The 23,991-nt window shown below is 54.0% G+C and overlaps 2 protein-coding genes across 2 annotated transcripts; one reads left to right on the top strand and one right to left on the bottom strand.

Annotated features, from left to right (window-relative positions):
* Positions 1-9,381: 9,381 nt before the first annotated feature.
* GALNT5 (polypeptide N-acetylgalactosaminyltransferase 5) lies at positions 9,382-18,223 on the top strand. The gene is made up of 10 exons (XM_042877981.1): positions 9,382-10,560; positions 12,232-12,398; positions 13,096-13,215; positions 13,313-13,448; positions 14,009-14,128; positions 14,440-14,557; positions 14,696-15,019; positions 16,333-16,413; positions 16,531-16,683; positions 17,409-18,223. Exons 1-10 carry the CDS (start codon positions 9,428-9,430, stop codon positions 17,547-17,549), a joined length of 2,493 nt encoding a protein of 830 aa, XP_042733915.1. The 5' UTR covers positions 9,382-9,427; the 3' UTR covers positions 17,550-18,223.
* Positions 18,224-19,502: 1,279 nt separating this feature from the next.
* Positions 19,503-22,550, bottom strand: ERMN (ermin). The gene is given in 4 exon segments (XM_042877897.1): positions 19,503-20,595; positions 20,597-20,823; positions 21,878-21,982; positions 22,304-22,550. Coding segments are annotated over 4 exon segments (762 nt in total). The 3' UTR covers positions 19,503-20,412.
* Positions 22,551-23,991: the final 1,441 nt, after the last annotated feature.

Below are 23,991 nucleotides of genomic sequence, written 5' to 3'. Positions count from 1 at the left end.
TGTGAATGCAGGCTGTCATTAAATGCAGCAGCCTTTATAGAAAAATATGTCTGTGATTAGTAAATTAGACATTTGTGTTTCGCAGTTCTTACGGTAAGTTTTAGGAAAGCAGAAGCACGGGGCAGTGAGGGTAACTCTACTTTTCCCTAGAGGGTGGTGAGGCACTGGCACAGGCTGCCCAAGGAGGCTGTGGATGCCCCATCCCTGCAGGCATTCAAGGCCAGGCTGGATGTGGCTCTGGGCAGCCTGGGCTGCTGGTTGGTGACCTGCACACAGCAGGGGGTTGGAACTGGATGAGCACTGTGCTCCTTTGCAACCCAGGCCATTCTATGATGATTCCCAGCCATGCCAGCATAGCTGCATCAGCCCTCAGGGCCATGAGGGTGGGCTGCCACATCCCCACTGTAACAGCGCTCTGCTGAGAGCCCTCACCTCCCATTGACGCCAGCACTGCTCTGCTACCAACAGCACTGTGAGTCGTACAAAGGTGGGAGATTTCCTGGAAGTTGCCAGCATGGATAATTAAAAAAATACCCAAACACATGAAACTCTGTTCGGTGACTCAGTGCACACACTCCCACTCTCCCCTCCCACGTTCCGTCTGATGCGCTGCGAGAAATTCAGTGCTTCATGCTGCTCCCTGCAGCTCATGCCCATAGCCGTGCCTGCGAGGAGCCCTGCCTTCCCCAGCTCACCACGGAGAGCTGTATCCCTGGGATAAGGATTGTACATCTCATGGCTTTACTTGGAGTGCCCGACTCACATCGGCTCCTTTAAAAAGCACAGAGATTGTATAATCGCTGATCCCAGGCTCTGAGCAGGGCTAGGATTTACTGCAAACTGTACACTTGATGATTTGGATGGGCTTTTGCAGAATAATGGGGCTTCATTTTGCTGTGTGCCTCCCACCTGTGTGGTTGAAACTGCTCACAGATCTCTCACATCTGTGCTGCCCATTGCTGGGCACCTTACTGGTGGGGCTGCTTCCTAAAATGCTCCTCTGGTACTCCTGGAAGGAGGCAGTGCCACGAGCTGAGCTGTGCCCAGAGCAGCCCCTCCTGAGGGCAGGAGCCGGGGAGGGGGGGGGGAAGAAGGCAAAGGGCTCCCAACTGCTTCCATTCCTTTCCAGTTCAAAATCCAGCACAGTGTCAGCAGCCTCTATGATGCAGATAACTGTTTGAAGGAAAATATTTCCAAAGGCACAGGAGTAAGCTAGGTGCCTAAATCTCATTTACTTTAATTAAGGAAAAGGTAAACAAATCTCTTAAATGAATATAATAGATCCGGTGTCAACAATTCAGTGTCTTTGTTTCCGGCGTTGCTGGGAAGTAAGTTAAATACCACGACTTTGAATTAGTGGCTGCACTTAAACTGAGGTGCCAGGTTCTAATTATTAACAGATTCGATAGCATCCATATGACAGTAGATTACATTTCAAATGGAGATTTGACATTTTAATTTCAGCTGTGCCTTTAAATTTATTCAGGTGGAAAATAGAACAAATGACCATCTCCAAAGATATCACGAAGCCATATGTTCTTAGCCTGCCTCTCCTTTCCTGTTAGTTTAAAAACAGAGCTGAAATGCAAGTACTCAGCAAAAGCCTCAATGCCACCCTTGGGATGCTCACTTTCACCCCTGGTGCTGCCCCAACGGGCTCCCATCAGCAGATGTGTGTTTGTGGGCCAGGACATCGCGCAGAGGGGCTGAGTGCTGCCATTCAACATCTGGGAAGAACAACACACCTGGCAGCGTGGAGTGGAGTGTCTTCAACTCACAGCTCCGTTGATAGATCCAGTCGCTTTCAGGTCTCACAGAAAGCTGCCCACACAGGATGCTGCCCAAGGGCTGAGGGCATCTGAAGGTATCTGATGCAGAGCCCCATTGCTGCCACTCTCCTCCTGCTGAGCAACCCTCCGTCCCATTGGCATGACCTGCTGCTCCTTGGGATCCCTCCAACAGGGTTTCCAGGGTTGTCTCTGTGCCCTGCTGACAGTTCCTTGCAGCAGATCCCATGTATCCAAATGCTGCCCAAGCATTTTTAAAAATCTGTCCTGGGGGCCATCCGCTCATTTCACATTGACAGAGCTCTGTGGGATGGGAATAATTCTTCGGAGAGGAGAGGAGAGGAGAGGAGAGGAGAGGAGAGGAGAGTAACAGCTTTGTACAGAGCAGTCCGGGGACGGGTGCGTTCACTCCCAGCTCTGCCTCGGTGCGGGAAGAGCTTCTGTAAGTGGAGAGGAACAACTGCTCTGATCCCCTGTGATTCTTCTAAAATTAAGGACTTTCTTCGACAGTTTCCGAGCTATTTTTACTGCTCGACGGGCTATAGGGAGGGCAAAAGCACCACCCTGTGGCCGGAGGAGAAATAGGCCGCCCATAATGGCAACACATTTGTCCTTCCTGCGGCTATGTTCTGAAACATCCAACTTCCTGATCAAACAGCAAACGCACCTCCTCTGCATGCGATGCGCTGAGTGAGCGCGGCTGCGGATTGCAGCGGATTCCTCCACACAAAGTCAGACTTCCCAGCCAGGTAGGGACACAAAGTCACCCCATGAGAACCATAACTTCAGCCTAAGCCCTTCAGGTCAGGCTGTCATCAGCTCTCCAAGGATGGCATCCCAGTAATGCAGCAGGCAGCGCCGGCTCACACGGACAGCCCTCCCCAGTGCTGACAGAGCTCAAGCATCTGCTGGGCCAACAGCCTTGTCTGTGTCAAATACACTTGGCAGGGCTCTGCTTTGGTTCCCCTCAGCATACAGCCATGGCAGATCTCGCTCTGGCCAACCTCAGTGGTTAGGACCATGTCGGTTCACTATCACTGTGATAGAGTGGCATTAAAATACCTGCAGCTGCTCATCTGCTCCTTCCTTCCTAAGCGGGGCCAGCAGAGGTGGTTGGATGTGTCCACCCTTTCCCATGGGCATCCACAAGTTGTGGGGATGCCGGATTTTATTGTGGGCACAGCAGCAACAAGATCAGGAACACACTTCCAGACAGCCTCTGGGCTTTTGAAATTGGGGATTTCATTTTGATTGGCGAGTCTAAAGAGTACACTACATGCTACTGGTTACTTTCCCTGGCTTTCAATAGATTACTGATTACTTTCACTTTCTTACACACCATGCATGTGAACCACTCAGTTTGACAGTGGCTGGCTGCCTTCAAGTGGTCATGCTGACCATCTGCACATGACACATCCTTTCATGGCCATCAACTACCACAGCATCTTCACTCACCCTCAGGACAGGACGCCACGCACAGCGACCGCCCCGTGTTGGCCAGCTCTCCCTTTGGGACTCCATGACCCTTGCTGGCTTCAATCTACGCCAGTGTCAAGATCAGCAAGAAAAACATTTCAAGAGAATTTTCCACAATTACTTCTGGTAAACAAATGACAGAACCCCAAGTATTCGCTTTGTGACAGAAGAGAGGTGGCTTGTGATGAGCAGATGGAAGCAGCCCTGCGCACATGGATTGCTTCAAGTACCAACAGAGAGCTGCCTATGCCACACTCAGCATCAGCACCTCAGCCAAACACACACTTGTGTGCTGAAGAAAGTGCCCCTCTTTTCTTAAAAATTTGATGTACAGAAATTAGAGCAGGAAATGAGCTGCTTCAGTGTGTAACAGCAGTTTTAGCCTCAAAACAACACAACAATCCCTCAAACAGAGATGAAAGGGTAAGCTGAGATGCAGAAGGGAGACTCTTATCTCTGTTTTTATGCTGGTAAAGAGAAGAAACTCTGCCAGGTTATTTTACTCGACACTGGGCTACGTGCATTCAGGGAACAATGGGGCCTTTCTTTCCCACCTGCAGAAAACCTTGCAGACCTCACTTCTTAAGTTACTTAACCAACTCTGCCAACGTATCCAACATTGCTCGGAGGGATGGAAGAACCCAATGGGTGGAAGGGAACACCCACGGGAGGCAGCGGGCAGGAGAGCTGCCAGGCCTCTGCTCAGGCCATGCCCAGGGCTGGGATGTGGCATTGGTTTTGTTGGGCAAACCCCTCCCAGGTGGGGCTGGGTGACATTTGCCTCCATTCCCAGCAGCCCCATAGGTTTACCATTCACCAACGTGTGCACATGGCCCTGCTCATGCAAATATTAGAGGAGTGCTGTTGTTGGTGCTAATGTAGCTTTCCATGGGCAAACAAAGGTACCCGTGATTGCACACCTGCAATTCACCATCTATTAGCTAGCACTTGTGATATCTTTATTAGGGATTTAGCCTTTCAGGCAGGAGGCAGAGGAAGGAGTGCATAACTTCAGAAAGCACTCCAGTACCTGAAATATTAAATAATTATTTTGCACAAGCTTTGCACACCCCACCCTGTGAGCTGAGCACATACAGAAGTATATATTTACCAAAATCTGGATCCCTTCTTGAGTTAATCAGGATCAGAAGGAAAGACTGAGCTCACCTGCAAATGCATTCGTGGTGGGGTTGCAGTGTCCAGCAGAGCTGGCAGCCCCTGAGCAAATGGCAAATGGCTGCAGCCATGGTGGGCACAGTGAGTTCTGGGTGGGTGTCGTGTTGGGAAGGAAGGGTGGGGAGGAGAGGAGCCCTGGGAGAAAGCACCTCATTGGACAGCATCCATCCATCCTGCAGGAAATGCAGCATATAAAAAATATGCATAATATTTTTCACAACCCCCAAAAAATTAACCTGCTCGTGCAAAAACACTGCTGCAATTTTGTTGTTTTTTTATTATTTTTTATTTCCTCCTTTAAGAATTCTGAAAGTAATTTGTCTTGTATTCTGCTATGCAGAACCACAGAACCATTCAGGCTGGAAAGCCCTGTAGGATCCCCACGCCCAACCCCACTCAGCCACCCCCCCACGATGCCCACTGCCCACATCCCTCAGTGCCACATCCCCACAGCTCTGGGACACCCCCAGGGATGGTGAGCCCCACTCCCTGTGCAGCTGTGCCACTGCCTGACTGCTCTTTGGAGAAGGAATTGCTCCTCATACCCACCTGACCCTCCCCTGGTGCAATGTGAGGCCATCACCTCCTGAATGTGACCCAAAACCCCCAGACATCCCCAGCACTTTGCTGACAACTTGACAAATTTACTTGAACTATTTTGATGTAATAACGTAATTAGGTAAAAGGGTTCAGCATCCAATCCCATTCCACTAATTTCAACCATCTGCTTCAACATTTGTGTGCCAGACTTCAGAGTGTCTTTGCTCTAATAGTAATTAATGAAACTGTTAATAAGCTACATATATCATATTATGCTGCAATGATTTATCAAAGGATAATGTTATGAGACAAATTATATATAACAATTATAGAAAATGGCTCGCATTACTAAGCGTTGCATGCTGCTAACTAGTTGCTTTACTCATCTCTTCTTAACGAATTCCCTAATTAATTTAATGCATACTTTATGCATAATTTGAAATTTAAAAACACCGCTGGGTCAGGTTGTAACCGTCCTCTTTTACATGCTGTCTGCTCCTACAAGACACACATTAGCCAAACATGACCTCTATGCAAATTGTGGGCCCTGCTGCTGCTTCCACTCCCAATCCCAGCGCACGCGCTCCCATCCATGGGCATGCAGGAATCTGGGTCACTATTTATGCAAAAAAAAAAAAGGAAAATAAATGGCTTTTCTAATCTTTCCTTACATAACCGGCTCCCTTTGGGGAAAAGCTGTCCTCAGACAAGGCTTGTGCAAACAGCTACCTGAGAACAGAGCTTCCCCAGCACCGTGCGCCCAAAATCCCACCCCAGAACAGCAGGGTCAACCCCAGGCCAAAAGATCTTTAAACATAGAAACACAAAGTTCAATTTCTTCATGTTCAAACGTTTCAGCCTACACCACATAACTGTCTGATATTCGCCAGTTTTCTACATCGAGAGCTTGGCAGCTTCGCCACAGAACCAGACCATAAACTTTCCTTCCAAAGCAAAAAGTTCCATCTCATCTGATTGCAGAGCAATTACTGTGAGCTGAGAGTTCAGGAAAGCCACCAATTCCCCCAGCATCTGCACAGACCACCAGCATACACCAACTTTAACATTTCCTCATTCTTTGTCGCCTGACTTTCTGTGTTAAGAGAAAGGAGCTGCCCCACAAGGCTGCGCCCAGCGGAACCCATGGACTGCCTGTCGGTACAGAGCAGCACAAAGCTGCCTTTTCTGACACTCATTTGATAACCAGAGACTGAGATCGAGTTTTGAGGCACTCAGTGATTTGCCAGCATGACGCAGGACATGCTTGTTGAGGCACTGAGCATACCTGCTTCATTAGGGCAACACTGTATTACACTTAGGAAGTTAATTCATAGAAGGTGGCAAGTCCCATCGAGGAGCAGCTCTCAGCTCTGCCCAGGGCTCATTCTTAACCTCAGATGGAGAGAGGTGCTTCCTCCCATAGGAACGGCTCTCTGGCAAGCAGCATTAGATTTATTTGCAGAGCACAACAGGAAGGAGGAGCCCAGCTCTGTCCCCCACCCCATGAGTAACTGCCTGCCCTGATAAATCTGCTCCGCTGGGGAAGGAGCCCAAAGCCAAACCCAGCACAGCGTGCTTCCCCTGCCTCTGTGTCCCCAGGGCACAACACCCGCTGAGCAAGGCCAAGGGTTGCTGGAGCACAGCCTCCATCTGGGTCCTTCTGACAGCAGCATGGATTCTCTGCTGCCTGGTGCAGTGGCTGAACATCCAGCTTTCCCTTCAGTGGGGCACTGAGCTGGGGATTTCCTTCCTCAGATTGGGAACCCGAGGTCTTTGAGATGTGTATTGCTCTGTCAGATTCGATTAAAGTTAATCAGCAGATTCAAACCCCAGCAGGACCTCGGAGAAGATGCACAGACATAGAGAGAATTGTCATATCATTCTTAATGAATATAATTAATACTTCATGGAACTCAATATCTCAACGAACAAATCGTTCAAAAATAAAGTTACTGTAGCAGCCGATTATCACCTGTAGGCACAGTTGTGTCTCAGAAACAAAATCATGATTTCATAACTGGGAGCATGGATGGGAAGAGCTGGGGTGCTTGGGCAGCTGGGTGCTGGGTGCCTGGCCGGGAGGAGGTGACCCACAAGTGCAGCAAAGGTGGTGGCAGAACACACAGAGCCATTGCTGAGTGGGATCCCTCCGTGGGAAGTCTTCCCTTCTCCCATTGGCATTCCTGCTCATGCACATCTCTCCTCTGCTGTCCCTTTGTGCACTGAGCAGGCCTTCTGTAAATGTGATTTCCAACACGGCTTTCTTAATGCAATGCCTGTGTCCGTGTCTGTGCCACCTGCCCATGCAGGAAGCACTCTGGTGCTCAATGGCAAGAGAAGTAATTAAGACATCAAGTAATTGAGATATGGCAGATCCTGCACTGGGATGAGAGGAAGAGCTCAGCGGCTTCCTGAACAACCCAGCTGTTCTCTGCCATTTCCAGGAAAGGCCCCATGCATTCTGTGTGGTCTGACCAACCCATGTGCCCGACTTTGTCATCTGTGGCCCTATGTACTGTCTTCAACTTTGCTGGGTCTCTCATGCTCCAGACCAGAAGGACAGTTTTCCAAGCCTGGCAGCCTTTAGTATGGGACCATTCCTCCCCAGTTTCTCTTTGGACAGTATTTTTTATACAATAGGAAACTACTATACAGAATTATCATAACGTTTGCTCGCCTCCAGCACACTTCTGTGCCAGAAAAAAGAATACTGAGTTCTCATCTACAAGTTATCTCGCTTCTGTGCTTTTCAGTCTGAGCTTTGGATTGCTGTAATGGCAGAGTAGCCTCAGTTAGATAATTTCTCCCTGCAAAAGCAGCTGCCTTGTGCCAGGAGTCTGCTCCAGGATCTGGAATGCTTACACTTGCCAAGGAGGATGGAGCGAGCCGTGGCCGTGCACAAGCAGCCCAGCAGCCCTGTGCTGACCCAGGCTGGAGCTGAGCCACTGGAGTGCAGGGACCTTCCCTGCTTGAGGCCATGGGCAGGGTGAGGGCAGGGTGAGGGCAGGGTGAGAGCAGGGCTGCCCCTTCCCTCAGCAGAGCACAGCTCGGAGGTCCAAGTCCTCCCTGTGGGGTGGCTCTGAGGGTCTGCACTGAGGAGTTAAAGTAAAACAAGGAACTGATGCCAGTGTGGGGAAGGAAACCACTGCCTGTGGTTTATCTCAAACTTTCTCTTTTACGTTGAAGGGATTATTTATTCTGCATTCAATCTTGACTCCAAGCTATCATCTTTTCCCTTTTAACCATCCCTTTGAATCCTATCCCTCACCCCCTCTTCCTGAGGGTCCCTTAGTGCACACCATGCACACACACACATCCTGCAGGTGCAGAGCTGCCCGCACAGCAGGGGAGAGGAGCTACACAGCCCTGGAAGACCATCTCTGCCAGGAAGGTGTGCCCATAGCCAGCAGCACGAGCAGGGGCTGGGCTCAGAACCTGCTACTTTTTCTTAATTATGAACGCAGCGTTTTGCCACTTGCTTACTGATCTTTCAATATTCATATGTGCACTGCAGTAGGCTGGAGCCCGGGCTTGCAAAGATCTGTCATTTTGTTACGTGGGACGCGGTGCTTTGGCTTTAAGGTCATCGATGCCAGATTTCGAGAGCTGCAAACTACCGACTCCAGCTTTTTCCTCTCAATCCGCACCCGCGCTTCCGCTCATAGGCACGCACCACGCGGGGCCGCGTTCCTCCACCAGCCCGCAAAGCTCTGCGCGCTCCGTAAGGGGCGCAGGTGGGGAGCAGCGCGGCTCCCGCAGCAGCCGCAGCTCCCGGTGCGCAGCGCTCGGAGCCCCACCGGGCCGCGCCACGTCACCGCCTTTCCGCCCCGCTGCCCGCAGTCACCGGCACGGCGTTCTGCGCCCCGTCCGTGCCGTCGAGTAAATGAGCCGGCGGCAGTCCGAGCGGTGCCCTGCGCTTGCCCGCGGGTAGTGCCGAGCACATGCGCTCTTGGCCGCGGAGTTAATGAGGAGTTAACGAGGTAGCGCGCTGCTAAAGCAGCGAGGGAGCGTTGCGGCGGCACGAAGCGTAGCGACACGTCCTGATAAAGTTCTGCGAACGCAGTCAGGAGCTGGGACGGCGCGGAAGGTAAGAGCCGGGCAGAGTTGGCCGGATAATGAGAGGCAATAGTTTCCTTCTGTGCGGAGGTGTTGGGTTACAGCGCGGGGCTGGGCGGGGTGGGGAGAGGAGAAGGGGAACCTCGCCCCGCCACCTCCCCGCTCCTTTTCCTTCGGGCTGCCCACGGCGGATGGGCGAGCGGAGCGCGATGCTACGGGCCCAGGGGCCGGCGGGTGTTGGGGGGGGGCTGCCACGCAGGCAGGGAACGGCGGGCGGCCGGGGCTGCGGCTGAGGCTCCCCCCGCGCTGCGCTGAGCCGGGCAGGGAAGGGGACCGAGCCGCCCACCCCCAGGCAAGGCGGCCCGGACTCGCCTGGGTGGCTCGCGGGGAGGATGAACGGGCTGCGGAGGCTGTTCCGCGGCAGCGGCCGGGCGCTGGCGTTCGTCTTCGTGGCCTCTGTTATCTGGCTGCTCTTTGACATGGCCGCGCTCCGGCTCTCCTTCGGCGACAACGGCGCGCGGGCTGCGGCGGGACGGGGACGGCGGGAGCGGGAGCGGCCCTGGAGAGCCGCCCCGGAGTCGGAGGGCGGCAGCCGCCGGGACCACAGCCTCCCCAAGGCCACGGCGGCGCGGCTGGCGGCGGCCGCGGGGTCTCGCGGGGGCGCGGACGGGAGGAGCGTGCCGACGACGGCAGCGGGGGAGCGGGGGCCGGGCGGGGAGTGGAGCCCCCCGGAATCGGCAGCCCCGAGCGGAGGAGCGCGCCCAGGAGGCTCGGTGGCGGCGGTGTCCGTCCCGCACAACGTGGCACCGGCGGTCAGCGCGGCCCCGGCACGGGCGGAAGACGCGGCGGCGGATCGGACCGTTCCCGGGGGCGGAGAACCGCGGGTGCCGCCGGGCAGGGCGGGAGGTAGCGCTCCGTCCCGCAAAGCCGCGTTTCCTGCAAAGCGAAATGGGACGGAGGGACCCGCGCACGGTGCCCACGGCGGCCCGCACACGGGGGGGGCCGCCCCGACGGCCCGGGCAGCGCGGCACGGGGAGAGCAGAGGGGGAGAGAATGCAGCGTCTCCTCCTGAGCACTTTGTCCTTATTAGCAAAGAGGGGGTCAACGTCAGCAACCCTGCAGCCCCCAGCCTCGGCTTTGACTCTGAGGGACACTTCACCCGGAGCCAAGCACCGCACCAAGTACTGGGGAGCAATGGCACCTCTACCACACACGCCTCCAGCAGCACTGCAGCACCTCACACCCCAGGCCATGGCACCTCCAGGGTAGCAGCGGTGGGACCAGGGGTGGCCCCCGAGCTGGGTGGGCAGGAGGCAGCAGGCATTGGCACGCACCGAGTCCTGGCCATGGATGTCACGCTGGCACCCAGAGACCCTCAGGCACCCGGGCAGTTTGGGCATCCGGTGACAGTCCCCGATGACAAACAAGAAGAAGCCAAAAGTCGATGGAAGGAAGGAAACTTTAATGTCTTCCTCAGCGATTTGATCCCAGTGGACCGAGCCGTAGCAGACACCAGGCCTGCTGGGTAAGCCCTGCTTCGCCACGCTGCTGGGTGAGTGATGCTGGTAATGGTGAGGCTGGGAGAACTTCCAGTGTGGCTTGACTGGCTATGCCTGCTGACCAGAGAGGTGAGGGCACAGCTCAGCATATATCAGGTGTATCATATCAGGTGTTACACCATTCAGTGCTATTTGGTGTCAGCGCTCATACATTTGATTCCACACACTGCCAGTGTGCCTGGGTAGAGTAGCCTTCCCTGCCCATGAGATCGGGGGCTGGCACCCACCTGGAGAGTAGGTGGCAATCTGGCCAAAGCCACCTGCTGTGTGCCAGCACACGGATGTGCCTGTGGCCAACACAGTGATGGGGTCATCCCAGGATTGCTCCTTTTCCCACTGTTACTGTCCTGCTGTCCAGCACAGGGATTCAGCTCTGCGATCCTGGGACCTGTGGGCAGCATGGTGATTGGAAAGCAAATAATTCGCAATGATAATTCATAATGAAAGGTGATGGCCTCACATTGCACCACGGAGTGTTGTGTTGGGTACTAGGAACATTCCTTCCCCAAAGAGCAGTCAGGCAGTGGCACAGCTACCCAGGGAGTGGGGGGTCACCATCTGTGGGGGTGTCCCAGAGCTGTGGGGATGTGGCACTGAGGGATGTGGGCAGCAGGCCCCCCATGCCATGGGTGGGTGGGGATCCTACAGGGCTTTCTAGCCTTAATGGTTCTGTGGTTCTATAGCTCCCCATGAAATGTGCTGCTGGTTCTGTAAATGGCACTTTGGGCAGGTGGGAGAACTCTGGTGCACAGACCCTCCTGTCTCTGCCACAAGAGCTGTGACATGGGGTTTGTGCTGTGGCCTGTCCCCATCAATGCACATGCATTCCTATGTTGCTCTGGGAGCCACTGGAGGTCCTTGCATGGAGGAACAGGGCAGAGGAGGAGGGAGGCAGCCATGGCAGCTTCCCAGTGAGCAGAAGGTGTCACATACAGAAGCCACCTGCACACAGAGCAAGAACTGCCTGCAGCAAAACCGGAGTTGAGGGCCAAGTGCTGGGAGCTGCAGTGCAGAACAGACCTGCAGGAGCACTGCCCACCTCTGGTCGATCAGAAATGCTGCTGTCACAGCCGTTGGCTATCCGGGATAACGCCTGGCTATCCGGGTAACAACGCCTTGGCCAAACAGAGGCGGGTCCCCACGTGCCCCGGTTCCTCCCACACTGCTGCTGCAGTCCCTCTAGAGCAATTTGCCCAGGATTAGGTAGGAACCCAGATTTCCTGGCCAAAACAAAGGCTGCACACTGTGTGGCACTGCGTGGTGGGGCTGAGCACCATGTGGGTCGGGGTGGCAGTGCCAGGCTGCTGCCAGGCCACGGGCAGGAGACCTGAGGGAGCAATCTCCAAAGCAGCTCCAGCAGTGTCAGAGCATACACCTTCCTGACTTCAAGGGGACATCAGCAGAACATCAAGGCTGCGGGCTGCTTTTCTTTAGAGTCCTGTCTAGGGGTGCGGTTTCAAAAGAATTTGACTTGTGCTTAACATTAGTTATATAGAATTAATATGCATGCACATGTATAAAATGTATGTGTTTATGTATGTATGTTCTGTGTAATGAGCGAAGAAAGGAAGCCCCAACTCACAGAACGTGGTGAATTACCTTCGGCAGTGACAAACCCATCGCTGCCCTCCATGCAGGTGCTTGGAGCAGCAGGTTCACAACGACCTGCCGACCACCACCATCATCATGTGCTTCGTGGATGAGGTGTGGTCCACACTGCTGCGCTCGGTGCACAGCGTGCTCAGCCGCTCCCCCCCACATCTGCTCCAGGAGCTCATCTTGGTGGACGACTTCAGCACTAAAGGTGAGTGAAGCCACTTCTGCCTTGGTTAAGCTGACACAGCTGGAGCCAGAATACAGTTTGTTCTTTGTTACCCACTTTGAATACTAGTAAGAAGTTGCATTTTCTTCTCCTGATGTATTACAATGCACACACAGTGACTCCACATGTGTGGCACAGACACGCAGATGGTTCCAACCTGTGCTTTGCTGTACTTTGGCTCTCTGTTGGCTTTGACTCTTCAAAATGTTAAACTGATCCAATTCTCTAAGTGGTGCTCCTTCAGGGAGCGTGCTGCCCAGACACCTGTGTCCCTGCTGCAGATACAGACCCCTCCCCAACCACCTACAGTGAGCAAAGCAGCACAGGTGAGAGAGAAGGGACTCATGAAACATTTTAAACAACCAACAGTATGTGCTCATACCGTTTACTCCCTCCCAATGATGTCTTTTCAGTGTCCCTGTTCATTGTTGGACCAGATGGCCTTTGAAGGTCCCTTCCAACTCAAACGATTCTATGTGTCCATGAAAACTACATTTTGGAGTCTTTTGCCAATGGTTGTATTCCCAGCTGGGGCAATGAACCACCCCAGCTTGTGCCCCAGACCTGCAGACACCCGTGTGTCCTGGAGAGCTTCCAGGAGCACTCTGCCCATCACTTCTCACACCTGGAAATGGGTGCAGGGTGGGTCTGTCAGCCTCGCTCTGCCCTTCTCCCTCAGACTACCTCAAGGAGAAGCTGGATGCATACATGTCACAGTTCCCGAAGGTGAAAGTCCTGCACCTCAGAGAAAGGCATGGTCTCATTCGGGCCCGGCTGGCGGGCGCACAGGTGGCCACAGGTGAGACACAGCCAGGGCATCCAGGGCTCCCCATGTGGCCCAGCATGGCCAAGGGCTGCTGGCACGCACCCAGCGGTGCCACAACTCCTGCCCATAGGCACCGTGCTGACCTTCCTGGACTCACATGTGGAGTGCAATGTGGGCTGGCTGGAGCCACTGCTGGAGCGTGTCCGCCTGCACCGTGCCAGGGTGGCCTGTCCTGTCATCGAGGTGATCAGCGACAAGGACATGAGGTAACACGGCTCAGGCCATCCTGCCGTGGGAGGAGAGCCCTCGCTCTGTCTGTCAGAGTGCTAATAGTGAGAAGCTGTGCACCATGACCCTCTGCCCGGCCTTCCACAGGGGGCTACACCAGAAATGAGCAGCAGCGGTCCTTGCCACTGCTTTATCGCACACACCTCTTTGCCTTTTCATGAATTTCAGGATAAGAGGTGATGGCCTCACATTGTACCAAGGGACGGTCAGGCTGGGTGTTGGGAGCAATTTATTTTCAAGAGGAGTGGATGGGCAGTGGCACAGCTGCCCAGGGAGGGGGGGTCACCATCCCAGGGGGTGTCCCAGAGCCATGGGGATGTGGCACTGAGGGATGTGGGCATGGTGGGGTGGGCTGGTGAATCCTAGAGGTCTTCTCCAACCTTAATGGTTGTGCTGTTGTAGATGAAGAGAGCTTCTGATGAAGTTTGTCAGAATCTTGTTTTAATTAGGTACAGATGTTCTTCTTTGTTCATTAAGGGTGACATTTCAATCAGGAATGTGACTCAGAATTCGTCATCTCCATCTCTGCCCTGTTCAGCTACATGACTGTGGACAACTTTCAGCGTGGGATTTTTACTTGGCCAATGAATTTTGGATGGAAGCAGATTCCGCTAGAAGTCATTGAGAAAAACAAACTCAAGGAAACTGATATAATAAGGTACGGACAGCAAATCTGAGAGCTTTGGGAGCCCACCTGTTTGCAGCTAGCAGCTCGCTCTGTGCTGGTGGTGTGACACAGGGCATCACCCCACCAGCCATGGCAAAGCCCCAGCCACCAAATGCTGTGTTTTTAATGTTACCTTTATCAGTTGGCACCAAAAGGATGGGTCCCAGGGTCTGCACTGTAAGTGCAAACCCACACACCGATCCCAGGCACCTCACAGCCCTGTTCCTGGGTGACCCCTTGATGAAGGTGGAGGAGATGGGTGCATTCTAACCGCCTGACTTGCACCTTGCCACCTGTTGCAGGTGCCCAGTAATGGCAGGGGGCTTATTCTCCATTGAAAAGAAGTACTTCTTTGAGCTGGGGACGTATGACTCAGGACTGGATGTCTGGGGAGGTGAAAACATGGAGCTTTCATTCAAGGTAGGTTGCTCCTGGCAGCCTGTCCTGCACGCCTGCTGTGCACACTCCTGCAGGCACAGCCACCAGCCCTGCCACTGCTCTCCTGCCTTGCACAAAGCCGGAGCGCAGCGTTCCTGCCCAAACATCTCTGCTCCTCAGGTCTGGATGTGCGGAGGAGAAATTGAGATCGTCCCGTGCTCCAGAGTCGGGCACATCTTCAGGAACGACAACCCTTACTCGTTCCCGAAGGATCGGGTGAGAACGGTGGAGAGGAACCTGGCGCGTGTGGCTGAGGTGTGGCTGGACGACTACAAGGAGCTGTTCTATGGCCATGCGTACCACCTGCTGCCGCGGCGCGCGGAGCTGGGCGACCTGAGCCAGCAAAAGGCGCTGCGGGAGAGGCTGCAGTGCCGCAGCTTCCGCTGGTACCTGGAGAATGTGTACCCAGACCTGGCGGCTCCCCTGGTGAAGGCCAGCGGGCTGGTATGTACCCAGTGGTGCTCTTCCTTTAAACCTCGTCTCGCTGGCTTGGATTAGAGGCACGGAATCATCTTGGTGTGCCTGGCTCTGAGCAGCTTCCTGGCATGTGGTGGTGGTTTAGGCTCTTTAATCCATCATGACAGTCAGGATTCCGCTGTATTTTTATGAAGTTTCTATAAACTTCATCAAGTCTGAATTTTTATGAAGAGCTCCAAGTCGCATTTCTGAGGGGCGTTGAAGAGCCGTGCAGTTCTGTGCTATTTCATTCCGTGCCCACCAGCAGGGCGCAGCACATCGCCGCTCTGCTCCGGAATTCTGCCAAGACAACGCGCTCAGTTCCTCGCAGTCTATTTCTGATTGCAGTCACATCAGTAAAGTGCCTGCTTTGTAAGATGAGGTACAGCAACACCAGCAGTGCAACCCAGAGGGCTCCCCGCCTGCCCCTTGTGTCTGAGTGCATGCCCAGGAGCTCCACGGCAAGCTGGGCTTCGCAGCACTAGTCTTGAGAACACGGAAAAAATGTTCCAAATTTCTGGAAAGCATTCACTTTTTTAGGAGTTCTGCTTCAACTACAATAATAAAACCCCACATCAAATCCAGCACAGAGCAGTGAGGCTGTACACAGGGACCTTTGTTTCAACGGAACCACAACCTCCTCAGTTCTGTGCCTGTGAAAATGTCCATGGTGCTGCCATGCTTTGTCCCAGTTCAGGCCACCTGAATTGCCCTTTTATCTTCATTCTCAAAATTTAATAGGGCAGAAAATCTGTTTTTCAGCTAGCTCTGCAAATTCCAGCTGTGCTGAACCCTAACGAAATTTACTTGGGAGCTGTGTTCTGAACAACCTGTTTATTCCCCAGGATTAATTTGGAAATTCTTCAGCAATTCTGAAAGAGGGAAAGGAACTGTGTTTGCAAGGAAAGAAAGACAGGAGTGCACAGCCCTGCAGGGGCTGGGATTTGATGGCAGCACCTGCAGCCGTGGCTGCTGCCATCCCTGTGGTGCACTGCTCTCAGCCACAGGTCATGGGCAGGGCTTGGAGCTGCTTTCAACGACCTGACCCAATGCTGTGCACTGAAAAGAGCTCATCTTGTCCTGCTTTGAGTGCTTCCAGAAGGGGCTGGGTTCAGGTTTCTCCTGCTGTAGAAATGTGTAGCAGAGCCAGTGTGCGCTGACACACGCACCAAGGAGCGTGATGTGTGGTGGCTCTGCTCCCCCCCTTTGAGTGTGCAGTGTTAATCAGTGCTGGCACGAGCACGGCCTATGCTCTTTGTGACAGCTGATGTCTCAGTGTGCATGTTGGTGCTGTTTTCCAGCTTGTGAACGTAGCCACGGCGCGCTGCATTGCCGCACAGAACACCTCTCTGGCTCTGCAGGCCTGTGATGCTAACAACAAGGTAAGGTGCCGCACGGAGCAGGCAGTGCCATTGCTGTGCGTGCCTCTGCCCCTGTGGGAGCGGCTCCCGGGGTCCTGGCAGAGGGTCCCCATCACCCATCCCTCACCCATCCTGCAGGCGCAGCACTTCAACTATACATGGCTGCGGCTGCTGCGGCACGGAGAGCTGTGCGTGGTGCCTGTGGGTGCTGCGCTGGGACTGCGGCCCTGTGGGGGCTGGGAGAGCGACCTGGCCTGGAGGCACAGCTCCATGGCAGCACGCCCTGAGCTGGTGAGTGGCGTCCCAACACCCCACAGCCCCCAGCCCTGACAGCCTGGCCACTCTCTGTCTGGAGTGGGAGGGAAGCGCCATGGCAGGGCTGTGCGCAGCAGGGCTGCACCGTCTGCAGTGTGGTGACAGCCACAAGCCCTGGTAGCACACCAGGTGACGGGTAGCACTTACACTGGTGTTGGTATCCACTGGTGTTCCATTCACAGTCTGGCTTTTTTTAAAGAAAAGTGTTTTGAAGAGGAAGAAAATGGGAACTTAACTTTATGACCTGTACTGCAATGCCTGTGCTGGCCCTCTGCAGGGCTTTGCTCTGAGGAACTTGGTAATACTCCTAATTTTGCAGAGAAGAACAGTAGCTGTGACTTAGCACTTCATCCTATAGCAAAGATCCCTTTCCTCTTCTGTCCAAAGCAGTAATACTTCCATGCATTATGGGGAGAGGGGCAGCATGGCATGTGCAGTGCTTTACCTTCTGATGCCACAGTGACTGTGTCACGTTGGTGATGTAAGTTGCATTTACCACGTACAAAAAAAATCCAGTTTTTGCCCAGGCAGAAATGCACGTGTCCTTTCAGGACTGTTTCCCACCACATGTGTGTGCAAAGCACTGCAGGCCAGGCACAGAACACCCCAATAGGAGCAGCCCTGGGACAGAGCCTGTCTGGTATGAGGGTATGGGGGGAAAGATGTGTAGATGTGAACCCAAAGGATCACCCTCTCCACAGGCTGAGCACCTTGTGGTGCAGCAGCAGCATCCACCTGCCTGCCTGCTCGTGCACCCAGTGCTGCTGGCCCTGAGGCTGGGTGCATGCAGTGCCACCAACCGCTACCAGCAGTGGAGGTTTGGCAGTTACCACATGGCGTGATGGAGCACTGGGCCACTGCAAGACATCCAGCAGCAGCGACAGAGCTGAGAGTTCCTTTCCAAGCCAGAACTGAACCAGCACAGAGAGAGCTTGGAGCACCCTGTGTAGCACAGCTGGCATAAGGACATTGGAAATGTGGTTTTCTTTCAACTGTGAGGCAAAAAACCACATCGTTTTCTGTGTTATTAAATAGAAATATTTTCTGAAATCCTCTGTATTCTCATAAGCTGACCTTTTTAACATCCCAGAAGCAGCACGTGCTGACAGGAGTACCCCTGGGCTCCCTGCTCTGTGTGCAGCCAGCAGGGCACTGTGGGGTGGCTGTGGGCACTGTGGGGTGGCTTCGACACTGCAGCTGCACATTGCTGTGCAGCATTTACAGGCTGCTGCAGACCAGCTCACACTTCTCCGAGTTCAAGAGGCACAGTGTAATGTTACCCTTCACATTGAGGATCAGTGCTGACAGCACTTGACAGCCTGCGTCTGCCAAACCATTGACTGCCCTAACAGATTTCCACAATTGGCTCCTGCTCCATATGTCTTCCTGATTTTATCTCCCCCCTTTGGTGCTGCTTGCCTGCAGTCACTATCAGAAAAATTGCACAGATGTTGTTTGTGCAGTCATGTTGTATCAGGAGCATGGATTTCATTAAATGCTGTTTGCTGACATTCAATCATTTGTCACTGAACAGTCAGAGCGTGTTCCCATGTCACAGTCACATCCCATCCGCAGCATTGTCCTTTGCATTTATCCCCCTGTGCCTGTGTCAGTGCTCGCTGCGCTGCTGGTGTCTTTGACTCAGACCCCAGCACACCCTCAGGGACTGCTGGTGACGCACAGGGAGCATGGATCCCAGCACAGCCACACAGCTCCTAACCCAGCACAGTGACAACAGAGAGGAATTAGTTTCAGAAAGAGGCTGTGCCTCCAGTCCTGACCCCCTGGAGCTACCTCCCGTTCCCACCGTGCTGTGTGCCCTAAATGTCATAGAATTACCATGGTGACTCTTAAGGTTGGAAGAGACCTCTAGGATGGCCGCGTCCAACCTCGGCCCACCCCCGCCATGCTCACTGACCACATCCCTCAGAGCCACATCTCCCCAGGCCTTGAATGCTCCCAGGGATGGTGACTCTACCACCCCCTGGGCAGCTGTGCCGGTGCTTGACTGGCACAGGAGAAGAAATGTTTCCTAATACCCAACCTGTCCCTCCCCTGGCACAATGCGAGGCCATCACCTCTCAGCCTATTGCTGTTACCTGGAAGCAGAGGCAGACCCCCACCTCACCACAACCTCCTGTCAGGAGCTGTAGAGAGCTATAAGGGCTCCCCCGAGCCTTCCCTTCTCCACGCTGACCCATTCCAGCTCTCTCAGCCTGTGCTCTCCATAGGTCTGTGCTCAGAGCCTGCACAGCTCCATTGCCCTTCTCTGGGCGCACTCCAGGACCTCAGTGTCTTTCTGGTAGAGAAGGGCCCAAAACTGAACACAGCACTGAGGTGCAGCCTCACCAGAGCTCAGTACAGAGGGACAATCACCTCCTGCTCTGCTGGCAGCACCACTGCTGACCAGGATGCTGTTGGCCTTCTTGGCCACCCGGGCACACTGATGGCTCATGATGGATCAGCCTGTCCTGATCCTCTGCAGGGCCTTCCCACAGAGCACCTCCCCAGCGCACAGCCCTGAGAATGCAAGCCAAGCACTGCAACACGGTACAGGCAGGTGATAAATGGAGACCTGCAGTGGGGTTGGAGCTGCCCACAGTGCAGCCCCTCCGGTGCCTGGGAAGGAGCAGGGGGAGCAGGCAGGTGCCAGCAGCCTGCCGGGAAGTGCTGAGCGGGGCCGGGGGAGCACCAGGCAGCGGGGAACAGACCGGCACTATGGGGCATACAACCAACCTCTGAGGTTTTTGCAAACCAAAGAGCAAATAAACAATTCTGAATGGTACAATGAGGACTGTGTTTTGTTTGTACAATACAGAATTGCCATTTATTATTTTGACGTTGCCAATAAATAATTGCCTTTCTGTGGAACAAAAAAAAAAGTCAAAGCAATACTCAGTGCTGCTGGAAATAATGTAAAACTGAGAATTAAAAAAGCAGTGATGGCTGAAGGGGAGTGCTGGGGTGGGAGTCACGGTCCAACCCTGCTCAGACCGCCTCTCCTTACCTAAAAGATCCCCAGTCCTTTCTGGGATGATGTCTGCAAAGCTTGATCCCAACTCAAGACAAAGCTTTCCATAAAATAGTTTGAAAGAGAATGCATCCACAGCACCGTGGTTATACAAGAGAGCTTTAAAATGGAGAAAGGGAAAAGGCTGTGTTCAGGTGGCAAAAAAATATTACCCCTGAAACCTGCTTTGTCTCAAAATAAAATAAAATAAAATTTTGCATCTAAACTTAGTTTGAAAATTGAGAAGAAACGTTAAGAAATGCAGCCACAATGCAAAACGGCAGCATGTGGAGAACACAGCTGTGGTGCTGGCAGGCTGTACTGGACTGATCCCAGAGCTGCATGGGGCTGGGTTGGGCTGTGCTCACTGAAGCTGGGCTACGTGGCCCCAACCACCCCAGCAGCACGAGGACTGCAGTGTGCTCAGGGCATGCTGCCATGTGAGTGTGGGTGTGAAAAATGGAGAGAAAAGGAACAGGTGAACTTGAAGTGAATTGACGTTACACCTTCAGCAAACCAATCGTTCCCTGTCCTATGGATGCCCCACCTGCTGTCAAGGGGAAAGTAGTTGGGAAATCACATACAAAAAGGAAGCAGGGGTGGATCTGTGCTGTGTGAAGGCCGTGTCTTTGGACACAAACAAAACCAGAACCAGCACGAGCTCTCAGGCACATTAAGAGATTCCCCACCTCGGTTTATAAGTGCATCATGGACTCAAATTCATCGATTCTTTGTTTGGTGTTTCCTTTCCTGATCTTCCTGTAGGAGATGGTGTTGTACCGGGAGTAGCTGTGCCTGGAGATGTCGTTCTTCTTCCCCAGCCCCAGCTGCTCCCCAGCCCTCTCTGCCGGCGCATTGCAGGTGGGGCTGCAGGGGGGGGGACATCTCCATGCTGCCCTCCTGCTGCTGGGGGACCGCGCCGCTCCCCTTCGGCACCTCTATCACCTGCACCTCGTCCTCCTCGGTGTCCTCCTCCTCCTCCTCTTCCTCCTCCTCTTCTTCCTCCTCAGCATCTTTCCCTCTCTGCTCGGTGCTGTCCGTGGGGGTCACCGCATCCTCCCCACCAGCACTGCCCGCTGTGCCTGCTGTACCCAGCGCCCGCTGCCCTGCGGCACAGAGAAGCATGGTGAGCCCCGTCTCACTCGGGTGGATGAGGAGTGACACCTCCAGGATGAGTTGTGACACCCCCAGGATGAGGTGTGACACCCCCAGGCTGCACCCACTGTGCACACACGCATTGCAGGCACAGCCCAGCACACAACAGTGCCATAGCTGCACCCCTTGGGGCTCAGACCCTCTGCCCACCCAGGACGTGGGCAAACACACGTCCCCACTTGGGAAGCGTTTGGTATTGTTCTGCTTGGCACATCTCTGCTCCCATGTCACAACAAACACTCTATTCAGTGTCTGCCTGCAGGGTTCTGGGTAGTAATTAGACTAAATTGGTCAGGTACTAAAAAGCTGCCTGCAATTTGGAGATAAAGTGCTCGTGGCTGAGGTGAGGGGGCCGTGCAGGATCATTTAATAGATTTTACTGTGCACTTGCAAAGCAGCACAGCTGGAGTGGGGATGTTGGTGTGGAGAGGGAAAGCCTCCATCCTGACTCATCTCAAAGCCATTCAGACGTATTTTGCTTAGGACAAATGCTCATATATTTTTTGCTTTCTTAGGGAAAGGTACACCAGTTTCTGATCATGAGGCACAGCCATGTATCTCCTGTATCTGCATTCACACGGCTCAGCTCTGTGACACTCACCCCAAGCTGCTCATTTGCTCCCCTCTGATGAGGAGCTCAGTATCAATGCGGCAGCTGACATATAGGAACCAGCAGCTCACGGCAGCCTGCTGGGCACGCGGGTGGGGGCAGCAACGTGGGACAGCAGCAGCCATTCCTGGAGCCAGCAGCTCTCATCCCAGCCACCGCCTGTCCCCGTGAGGAGCCCAGAAGCGTCCACATGAATGCTCAACACTGGGACATTACACTGGAGCCCTCATAAATCAGGGAGGAAAAGGGTCAGGAATGCATCTCTGTCCTCTGCAATGCAACGCGAGGTTTTGGCTGAATTTGGAAGTGATAAAACTCTGCATAACATTGCCTGGGAGGCTGCTTGCTGCCATGCTCAGGCTCCGGCACTCTGCGCACACAGCATTCTGCATTACCTTCCTCCAGCTCCTGCCTGCAGGCTCCCATGTCCTGGGGCTCAGTTGTATCCTGGGGCTCAGCTGCTCCCTCCTGCAGCATCGCAATGTTGTCCTCTTGCTTTTCTTTGGGAAATACAAAGGACAAGAATTGGACTCGTGGAACAGTTAGTGACAATAATTAGGCTTTAATTGTTGCAGATTGGCAGCAGAATTTTCGAGCAGAGCTAAGAAATTGCTCTTTTCTTTGGTCACATACATTCCAATCCATCCTTTGTAACCACCAGCTCAGATCTGTCGCTAACAATTACTCCAAGTCTTGACACCCACAGTTGCAGCTCAGGAGCTCTGAGCAGCACACATAACACATCCAGCTGTTCGTAAGGCTGCACATCAAACAATCTTTTCCGCCCAAATACTAAACAAAAAGGCAGCACCGCACATTACCTCTGCATCGCTGCTCTCCATCACAGTCCCCACGTGCTACATCCTCCGCCGACGAGTTCCCGCTTTCCTCCACATTTCCTTTTGCCAGCAGAGTGCCGAGCTGCGCACCCTCCTCCACGCAGGGCACCGTCCCCACGGCTCCGGTGATGCCATCGGTGATGCCGTCAGCCAGCGGCAGGCCCTCCTGGGGGGCCGCGGTCCCGTTGCACGCTGGCAGGCCGGGCACCGAGGACACGTTGTCGCTCATGCTGAGCGCCCGGCGCCGGGCCGCGTGTGCGGGCAGCCGGCCCTGCTCAGCCCCGGCGGTGACAGCGCGGGGTTTGGCCGTGGCACCGCGGGGTCCAATCGGCGTCTCAGCCACCACGCGGGCTGCCCCGGCCGCACGGTTAAATGCCCACTGCCATTTACATAAACAAACAATATGAAGCAAGGCGGCTTTTGTGCTGGCGCGCAGAGCGGGGCTCTAACGTGTCAGCCGCGGTCACACACAGAGATTTTGTCTTCCCGCACAATGGCCCTTTGTGCCTTCCCCCGCAGCGGGAGCACCGGCTGTTCTCGCCCCGTAATCCTCAGAGGGTGACCGCCCCGTCGCAGCCCCATAACCGGCTTAGCGCGGCTCCGGCTCTGCCCCGCGCAGCTCCGGTGCGCCGGGGCCACATTGGTACCACCGGCACGGAGCGAGGGCACCGACCTGACATCACATCCCAGGGGATGCTCAGCGGCCGCTCCGTAGAAAGGCGCCTTTGGATTGCAGAAATGCTCCCTGAGGAATATGGAAGGGGAAGGCGTGAGACAAATGTGCGTGTAGGAGCTGCCAGCCAGACCTTCCAGCCAGACGGCGTGTGAGGGCTGCAGCCGGCCCTTTCCTGACCACAGCTGAACCCTGCCCTGCCGACCAGAGCCAGGTTTACGTAAGGATGTAATCTCCTGCTCTGAACAACTTTTTTGTATTCGTACAATGCAACATTTCTGACATCTTTGGGCTCCGGGATTTGGAAATCCTCTTGTTGAGGTCAGACCTCGATTAAAAGCAGAGCCAAAGCCCTGTGAACTGTTTTAGTTCAGCTGTGAGTTTGCATCTGTAACTCAACGACTTCCAATTGCGCTGTACGTGGGGTTGGTGCGATTGATTCATAACATTGATCTTTTGTTGGAAAAACGAGTCCAAGAAAAACGGGTGCAAATGGTGGGAAACTGCTGCGGGTGCCATCAAGAGGTGTGTGTTACAGGCTGCAGAGCTGAGAGGTTATTTCTGTTCTTCTGAGCTATTGGCATAGCCCCAAACTAATCCAAACGGCCCTTTGGTGAACGCTGCTCCTTGGTGGCCGGGTCCTGTCCCCACAGCTTCCCTCTGGTGGACACGGCACTGTAGAAGCCCTGAGACACAGCTTGGTGCCATCTATTGGTGGCACACTCCGTCCTCACCCAGAGGCACCATTCCCAATTAGCACCTGGTGGTCATAGCACTACTTGCACGAATCTCTTCTGAACCACTTCCCGAGTGACCTTTGAAGCAGGACGTTTCCACTCCAGAAGTCCCTCCCCTCACATTTCGCAGGTAGCACTGTGAGTGAAGACAGCAGGAAGGCACATAGGAGAGCCTCATTAGAGCCACAACTCCATCTCAGCAATACTAAGCAGCCATTCCATGAGGTGCTCACACGGCTCCTTGTGCTCTCCGTAGCTCA

Source organism: Lagopus leucura, unplaced genomic scaffold (genome assembly GCF_019238085.1).
Source record: "Lagopus leucura isolate 7727_CA_CO unplaced genomic scaffold, USGS_WTPT01 Super-Scaffold_100019, whole genome shotgun sequence".
Lineage (NCBI taxonomy): Eukaryota > Metazoa > Chordata > Aves > Galliformes > Phasianidae > Lagopus > Lagopus leucura.
Note: the sequence above shows the minus strand (reverse complement) of the source record. Positions and strands in the feature narration are given on the sequence as shown.

Excerpts from the sequence above, each read along its gene's own strand:
- GALNT5 (XM_042877981.1), top strand. The coding sequence starts at position 9,428 with ATGAACGGGCTGCGGAGGCTGTTCCGCGGCAGCGGCCGGGCGCTGGCG. Across the intron at positions 12,399-13,095 it reads GGACGACTTCAGCACTAAAG|ACTACCTCAAGGAGAAGCTG; the intron begins GTGAGTGAAGCC and ends CTTCTCCCTCAG. Across the intron at positions 13,449-14,008 it reads ATCAGCGACAAGGACATGAG|CTACATGACTGTGGACAACT; the intron begins GTAACACGGCTC and ends TGCCCTGTTCAG.